The sequence below is a fragment of the Triticum aestivum genome, chromosome 1B (assembly GCF_018294505.1).
Source record: "Triticum aestivum cultivar Chinese Spring chromosome 1B, IWGSC CS RefSeq v2.1, whole genome shotgun sequence".
NCBI classification, from domain to species: domain Eukaryota; kingdom Viridiplantae; phylum Streptophyta; class Magnoliopsida; order Poales; family Poaceae; genus Triticum; species Triticum aestivum.
The window spans coordinates 561,983,900-561,992,925 of NC_057795.1; the positions used below are offsets into that span (position 1 = coordinate 561,983,900).

At 53.8% G+C, this 9,026-nt stretch overlaps 1 protein-coding gene across 1 annotated transcript; it reads right to left on the reverse strand.

The window, feature by feature from the left end:
* Positions 1-3,295: 3,295 nt before the first annotated feature.
* LOC123138370 (uncharacterized) lies at positions 3,296-6,448 on the reverse strand. Its single transcript, XM_044558340.1, has 3 exons — positions 6,010-6,448; positions 5,166-5,270; positions 3,296-5,065 (listed from the first exon to the last, which is right to left on the reverse strand). The coding sequence occupies exons 1-3, from the start codon at positions 6,337-6,339 to the stop codon at positions 3,527-3,529; spliced, it is 1,974 nt and encodes a 657-aa protein (XP_044414275.1). The 5' UTR covers positions 6,340-6,448; the 3' UTR covers positions 3,296-3,526.
* Between the last annotated feature and the right edge of the window lie 2,578 nt (positions 6,449-9,026).

Below are 9,026 nucleotides of genomic sequence, written 5' to 3' on the forward strand. Positions count from 1 at the left end.
TGGCTCTGGTTTTGGTCCCAAGTTTCGTTTCCTTCGTTGTCGTGATCGTGGAGCTTGTTTGTTTGGTTGTTCGTCTGATGAGCCTAATGTGCTGCGTGCTGATTGCTACTGCTCCAGTATCTGCCGATTCTTGGCCCGCGTTGTTTTGTCGGATCCGTAGTCGGCAGAAGCATCCGGGCACAAAACAAATCAATAGGTCGCAGACAACGACGAGTCATCTGAGACCACACCGCTAAGGGGAAGCTTATCTGAAGGCGCTAGCTCGACACTGTAGTTAACCATGTGCTCCCGCGTGCACTGCTCTCAGATTCCAAACGTTAATCATCTGTCAGCAAAACTACAGAACGTATAGTCACTGCAAAGTCACGGGGTCATCTACTGTCTACTGAACTCAGAGCATCTCCTGCCGCGCCCCAACAGGCAGAACGGGGCGCCGGCACAAGCGAAAAGGGCGCGTGGGTCCGCCTTGTCAGCGAGTCGAGCGCCTTTTCACGCCGTTTCTTTTCACTTTTCCAACACTCCCCTCCCAATTACTCCTTTCCTCCCGTCATTCTCCCTCCCGCTCGCCTCCCAGCCGGCCGCCAAGCCACCGAAGAAGTACGCCGTCCCCCGCGCCGCGGCGACCGCGATCGCCTCCGTCGACCAGCCGAAGCCGAGGACGCCGCCGCCCAAGCCGCCGGGCATGTCAAACGCCGACTGGAGGGTGGAAGTACAGCGACGGGAGGCCGTCATCTCCGACCGACGGAACAGGGCTCTCGCAAAGAAGGCCCGTGACAACGCGGCGCGCGCAGCTGCGGGTGCCGCTGCCGCTGCCGCTGACCAGGCCGAGGCTGAGGCGACTCGCACGGGGATGATGAATCCCCTGGCAACCACGTGCAGTACGCGCCCTGGGGCCAGCAAGGCATCGGGTCTCCGATGCCGCAGCCATGGGGGTCGCCGGGCTACGCCGACGGGGACGCACACGGTGGGTTCAACCCAAACATCACTTTTCCCCATGGCGACCCCGCCCAGCGCACGTCCTCGCCCGCCTTCACCGGCGTGCAATACCCTCCATACAACTACTTGCCGCCCGCGTACGCGTCCTCCCCGACGGCCCCTCTCCGCCGTTGCGTGCTGCCCTTCTCTCACCTCGACGACGCCGACGAGACCGAGGCCGACATGGACGACATAATCGCGGAAGGTTCGGCCGCGGCCGCCGCGTCTCCCGGGTTCACCGCGGACGAGACGGTGGATCTTAGCGACGGCATGAACGGCGAGCTCGGCTACGTCTACGGCGACGAGGAGCAGAAGGAGCAGGACGAGGAGGACGAGAAGGACGACGACGAGGAGGAGCCGGCAAGGGGGCGCAAGAAGAAGAAGGCGACGGCCAGGCCAGAGCCGTGCATCAAGTGGGCGTCCAAAGAGGAGGAATGCCTCGTCGAAGCATGGAAAGTCGTCTGCCTTGACCCGACCACCGGCGCGAACCAGAGCATCGAGACGTACTGGGCACGCATTAAGGCCGAGTTCGACGAGCACAAGCTCGTCGACCCCTACTTCAAAGGCGTCTACATGCAGCGCAGGTCGAAGGCGATGGTGAACCATTGGGGGCTTATCGCCAGCATTGAGTATCAGGTATGCCACGCCGGTCTCCCACCTCTTTTCGCCATGCACCCGCCAACTGTTTGTTCGTCCCCGCGCAGTTCATGTGTATGTTCGGCATGTATAGGCAAGGCAACAACGACGCTGAGTTCAAGTACCTCCACGTCTACAAGCGCATTGACAAGTGCGACAAGTGGGCGATAGTCCGGCGCACTCTCGAGAAGGCCAGGAAGACCTACAAGCCTGACGCGCCGACTCCGGGCGCGTCAGATGGGCGGCCGGACGGTAACAAAGGTGCCAAGAAGGGGAAACACGCCGACGCGGCCACAGCTCGCGTGCAGGAGTCCATCGAGCACTGCCTCGCCGACGCACAGGTCCGGGCCGCCCTTCGTGAAGAGAAGACCGAGGCGCGGTGGTCGGCGTTGATGTCAACCAGCGCCGTCAAGCTCGACATACTCCGGACCAACGTCGCCGCGAAGAAGAGGAACACCGACCTAGCTTTCCTGCTGGGCGGGGCGGACATGCTCCAGAGCACCGACGAGGCGGTCAAGGCGTGGTACAGGGCGCATGTTGGCCTCATCCTGGACCAGCTTCCCTCGACGACGACGCCTACGCCCACGACACCCACGCCCACGCACACGCCGACGCCGCCGCCAAGCCCGATCGCTGATGCCGCCGAGACTGGCCGCAGCACAGAAGCCACGCCGCCAAGCACATAGGCCCCGTCAAGCCCGCGCACGCCGACTCCGTCGACGCCGGAGGCCGACCTCGACGCCTGATGCGCGCTTCCGCCCTTTTCTGCTTTTTGTACGCCGAACTTTTAATCCGACCGCCGATCTATTGGCCGCTTGATCACCGGATTGTTGCGTTTATTTTGGGCGCGGGAATGACTATGTTTGAATTTGGCGTGGCTGAGGGACGGCGGCTGGGGACGTGACTGGGAGCTAAGCCGACCACAGGGACCGAACTAGCGCCGACTCCGCCCTCAGGCCGCAGTTTTTCGGCGCCCTTTTTTTTGATAGAAACACTGTAAGGGAACCCCCTACAGTATAATTGGTGCAACAAATCCAAATTGCAAGTACCATGCCTTAAACCTGGGGGCCGAACGGCTGGAGATGCTCTCAGGAGCACCGGCAAATGCAGTGCCGATGAGCAGAGTAGAGAGATCTTATCATTTTTACACAGATACTCCAGGGAGCACCTATACGTGAGGTATCTGTAGAACGATACGCGTCAGTCACTTTTGTTTCTTGTCATCAGATAATGGGAATCCACGGTCAGGAGCACGCCACCATCTGTTCATCTTCTTCCTCCTTCCCTGTGACGGTTCCTCCTACCCTGTGGCGCCTAGCCATAACAACCTGCCTCCCCCATCGCCATGAGCATCGCCCAGATGAACACCTCCGGCAGCTTTGGCAGAGAAAACTGACTGACGCCACAAATAAGTTTAGGCACCTGAGATTTAGCAAAACCGAATACTACTCCTAGCCCAAGGGTGCAGATGGCGAGTTTCACACTTTCACATAAGATAGCTCCAGCATCCAGATGAGCACACGCAAACTTCTCTATAAATGCGAAGCTCCTCTACAGCAGATGACCTCTCAAATCAGTTTGGTCACAGCACCTCCAGTTCCTACGCAAAGTTTCGGTCCAGCTCAAGAAACATACATCATCACCAGGACAAGAAACAGACAGAAACAGCCACCAATCAAGCGTCTAAAGACATGCCTAAGTACTGCATTTGATTGAAAAATACTACTGATACTACATTTGATTACAAGGGCGTCGTGAAATTTTCTATTCGAGCTAAGGGCTATCAGAACATCAATTAGGTACAGCCGTTTCAGGGACCAATGCTACAGGTGGTTTCTTCTTACAGACCAGGCACCCTTACAAGGCAAGATCGTCCTATATTCAGAAATTGGATACAGCGTGTGGCCGGGCCATCCTATATCTTCTGCTTCAACGCTTGGCGCAGCTGGACCTTGCGGCCGTCGAATCTCGAATCCAGAGGCTTGGACTTCAGGCTCTGCTTCTTCGCGCCCTGGGGCCATTCGATGCGACCTTTCATCGCGCGCACCACGTGAGGGTTCACCAGCTCCGGGCTCCACTCGCCCACGCTCGGCGAAACCGTGCACACCTCGCTGCCCTTCAGAGTGGGCGAAAGGGCGGAGTTTCTGCCACTGGAGAGCATCCCGTTCAGTAACTCTGATCCAGTTTTCTTGCGACCATTGTCGTTGTTTGACGATCTCCAGAGCCTGGCGAAAGAAGGCCCTCTCTTCCGGTACTTCTCTGCTGTGGTCGAACATACTTCGCTGATACCGCTAATGGACCTGCAGTTTTCAGAATTGTCGTCGCAGTCTGTTCCACTCACCGATGCGCCGTTTCCTCCACAGAAGCCGTTCACTGATGGTTCACTCCCACCTGGTGAGTTGCTCGAGCCGTGCTCATCAACATGGCTGACAGTCTCCCATCCACTGTCATCTTCATCTTCATTTCTGGCACAGGGTTGATGGGGATACCTCTTTGATGGTTTTTCCAGGAAGATGTCAGTTTCAGGACTAACTGTGTGGATCTTTGTTGCATGACCTATGGGGATATCTCCATTACACTGCCCAATCTCCTTCTCGTCAGTGTCTTCCCTCTGTCTGAGCTCCTCAAATACAGCAAAAATGTCCTCTGAAGCAGGTGGCGGTTTATAAGAGAACTCCTTAATATCATGAAACTTCATCGAGCAAATTGCTTCCCTTAGCCTTTCTGCATCTCTTTTATCTGCAGTATTGCCTCCGTGGGAACTGAGGAAAGCCTCAACCTCAGACTGAAGGTCGCTCAGCTGTGAATACTTGCTGTCCAGTGTCAGCTTTGCATCAACGAGCTTCATCTGAACCCTCTCTTCGCGCCAAACCTCCGCCATCTGCAGCATCTTCCTTTCTTCCTCCAGCTCATCTCTCATCTTCATAGATTCACTCTTCAGAGCCTCAACCTCAGCTTTGTCTTCCGCAATCTCCTTTGCTAATTCATCACACACCTCCTCCATAAGCTCCCTGGCCTTCCTCTCCTTTTCATAATCTTGCAAGTATCGCTTTGCCACCAACTTCAACTCGGATACCTCAGTGGCCAACTTGGAATTCATAATTTCTGCCCTTTGGCGGTTCTTCCTCTCCCGGTTCAGACTCTCTTTAACACCATCAAAGATGTCTCGAACCTTGTCATGCTCCCTGCTCTTCCAGGAAGCCTTTTCCTCAGAAAGGCTCCTTAACATGTGATCAAGCTTCTTCTTTGCAGACCGACTCTCAGCTTCAAGCTCATGAATCCTGTTGTGAGCCTGCATAAGCTCTGCTCTTAGTGCAGAGATTTCTGCATCAGCACTCACTGGATAACGATCAAAGGAATCACAGTCAGCATCCCTCGACGTGTTCAAGCAACGACGGTCCCACTTGGTTGCCACCTCCATTTCGATTCGAGGTGATGGAGAGTAAGCTCCCACCTAATTTAGGATCAAAATCATTCTCATTAATAAAACAAGATAAGAAAAGAAAATGGTGAACTGTACTCTTTAAGTAGTAATTCGTGAACAAGGAATATACCTCATGAATGCTGCCGTTGCCAAGAGGCTTTCTTCCTGACCTGCCTTCCAGGACAGCTTTGTAGTAATTGCACCGATCCGGTGTATGCAGAGGCTTCGGGTTAGGCTGCAAATTATTTCTGTTAGCTCACCACCAATACTTCAAAACCACATATTAATAGCATATTACAAAATCTACATGTCAAGTGGAGAAAAAAATGGTCAAAGCCATCCATTGGATGGTCACCATTACAGATAGTAACACTAACAGCAATATATAGGGACCACAAGGACCCTGATTAGAGGGTAGATAATAATGGAAACATGGAGATGTGACATCCCTGGGCCCGATTAATGGAGATACAGCGAACACTAAGCAATCTAGGACGGCAATGATCAAAAAATAGGATCAACATGGACCCTGCTATCTCTCCCTAAATACCAAAATTTACCCAGCGAAGTAGATGCACAGCTCGCTACACATTATGACGCAATAAGCAACATTTATGCTAGATAGTCAAATTCCACCTCCAACTAAAAATGTTCAGCGGCAACACGGTCCCTTCGTCCCTCGAATCGGCGACGCAATGTGCCGAGACAGCAACATTGTGACAAAATTCGCACCCATCACACCCGATTCCCTTCACCCATCGGATGCGGAGATACCTAGCTTTCAGAACAATCAGCTCAAAAACTTGAAGAAAAAGGATGACAGAGCGCCAAACGACCCAAATTCTAACTAGTTCGTCGCTGGTTGCATTCCACCAGAGGATGGCCACAACGAAACCCTAGAACGCCACAGCAGCACAGACGCACGAGACAACGGGGGAAGAAGATCCACGCTGATCTGGGAGACAAACCCCTACCTCGGGCCGTCGCCGCGGTTCCTCGGGGACCTCCCTCGGCGGCGCCTGCGGCGGGTGGACCCGCCAGAGCGCCGCGGCGATCTTCCTCACGGAGACGGCCCCCGCGCCGACACGCGCGACGGCGTCCCCGGGCCAGCGAAGCGGCGGGGTGGCGGGCGGCGCGGCCGCCACGCGGCGCGCGGACGCCGCCAGGGAGGGGCTCTGCACGCGCAGCCGGCGGCGGGGGCGGGGGCGGGAGGCCGCGGGGCCCGGGGACGCCGCGGCCGGCTCCCTCGATCTGGGAGGCGGGGACTTGGCCTGCGGCGTGCGGGGGCGGCGGGAGCGCGCCATTGGCCGCGGCTCGCTCAGTGGGCGTCGGCGGCGGGCGGGGGCGGTGGCATTCACCGGGGATGTGGCGCGGGCGGTGGAGGGAGGGAGGGAGGGAGGGGGATGCGCGTGCGGGTCTGCGAGCGAGATCCAGTACCGGTGCCGCGGCAGGGGACGCAGTGGTGTGTGTGTGTGTGCGCCCAGTGGTGGTTTTGATACGACTGGTGGTAGTGCTACTACTCTAGTACAGTAGGGGTAGCTGCGTAGGCTCGTGATGGAGGCTAGAGAACGTGGGATGAGGGGAAAGGGAGATGGATGGAATGGAAGGATTTGTTTTCTCCCTTTGTGGATTTGGTATTTTGGACTTTTGGAATTTGTGGCTTTGTGAAATGTGATAGTGAAATGCTTTGGGTTGAGTTGAAAATGGAATAATTTGAGCTGTTTGGCTAAAAAAGAAAACACCAGTGATTTAGAGCTTATGGGATATTATCCAGAGTGAGTTGTGTTTGTGAGAGTATATACCTCAAAGTTTTAGAACAAAAATTTGAAATAAATTTATAAGAATGAATGTGACTTTTCGTGTGCTAAGAAAAATAATGGAAATAGGCAAGGGATTATGGTAGCCGGTACACATACAAAAATATTCGCAAAATAAAAACTATGCATATTAGATTTGATGCACTTCACAAATTTTGCTACGACTTCTCACAATGTACCATATACTTTTTTGACTCCATGAAGGTGTGCGCCCAACTCATTGCATTTTTCGCATTTGCTAATCATCAAGTATCCGGGAGAATAAGAAATGTGCGTCAGACACCTTTTTCCCTTAGCGTGAGGCCGAAAGCGGGGCTTGCATGAGCATCGCCAGGCACTGCGAGGCCGAGCGGCAACCGACGATAGCTGACAGGAGCGAGTCCAAAACATGACGGGTGCAGGTCAATGGGAGGGAGTGGGGTGGTCATCTAAGTTGTTGCAGGTCGAAGGTTTTAGAGGGATGGTCGAGCTGGTTGCCAGCACGACGCGGGTGGGGGGGGGGGGGGGGGGAGGGGGGGGGAGGGGGGGGAGGGGGGATGCGCGATAGATAGCGCCCGCCTACCGGGATGCGGAGGCAAATAGTTAAGGGTAGGTATGTCGCGGGGGTGGAAGACGAACCGTCACACACAGAGGAAGAAGTACAGCTGAGGCAGAATGACCGTTGGATGTTGATTGGACGGACGCGAGAAAAGTGACGGATGTAAAAACAAATCAAGTACGTGCTCTCCATTTTTCTCCTTCGCCGGCGTGCGTGCAATAATCGGAAAACTACTTTTTCTATGAGAATACAAACAGCGAATTTTCTGTCTTACGGTAATTTCAGTTTGGTTATTATACGCGGTTAATATCGGCAAGAGAGTTCATATTGTCATTATTTTACACAGAACGGGAAACCAAAAGTGGACAGTTTCAATGAGAACGCCGCCGTACGTGCCCCGTGGACCACATCACGCTATGAGGATGCCGCTGGAAAAGATAGTTCGAGTGGTGGCCGGCGAGGACCCATGGATCCAAAAGGAGGAGGAGGTCGTGGTTCAACGAGAATCTCCGTGCACCACCCACGCCGGAGACGTTGATGATGGCCGGCGAGGACCTGAGCGGAGGAGTGTCGGGCAGGCAGTGCTAGCTAATCCTCGAGAGACAGAAAGAGAGGACGCCATGCGCCTTCTACACGTTAATTGGCTTCCCACGTTAATTTTTTTTTTTGAAGCTAGCTTCCCACGTTAATTAGACCAGCACGAGTGGCCGGCACTTTAAATTCTAGCGTGCCATCGTCGGTAGTAAATCCATCTTTAGATGCTCAGCGTTGGTAAAATCTATCATACTACTACAGTACTCTGATCCAAATTAATTGCAAATAGAGGCCGTGTCAATTAATTCGTCTCGGAGGGACTAGTACTACTTTTTCTGCCTGCTAAAAGCCTGATATGGACTGGTATACGAATGAAATTAGCTCAAGTCGAAAGTGGATTATTCGGTTATGGCAAAAGGAGTTAGATACATGAATGGCACGATGGTGCATGTACACGCGGCGGTACAGTGCAGCCATGCACGGACTCGTTCCATGAATCTGCGTGGTCCTCCGCATCTTTGCTGCAGAGGCATCCGTCCTACTGCTATGTACGTATGTACAGTAGCTCGCATGTACCAATCGATCATAAAAGATAATTTAGGGCGTGTTCAGTTCCGTAGGTAGTACTATGGTATGGTACTAGAACTTCTCCCGTTCGATATTCGGTGGCCTTGTTTCACCAATTCTCTGATGCGGAGGATTGCACTAGATAGTATTCATACCAGTACCCTACAAAGAAACAGTCTCCAACTTCTGAATGCCTCTCGCATGGTACTAGTGTAGTGTAAAAGACGCTCTTATGTTATGTTATGGGACAGATGAAGTAGAAGATATACGAATAGAGAAGAACTAGCCGTAAAACCACAACGTGGCACATGGTCTGGAGATGATGCTCCCATATCAACCTCCGAATCATAACCAGAACGACGTGCGGAGCACCTACACTACGCCGCCGGTCACGGAGTTCACGCATGCATGGCCGGCGTGCCTGCCTCTTTTCAATCTAGGCCTTTAATTGGAGGGAGTGCTCACATGAAACTTCGCATAAATGCTGAGGTATGCATGCCTACGGCCATACTTATGGAAAGGAAAGGAGTCTACC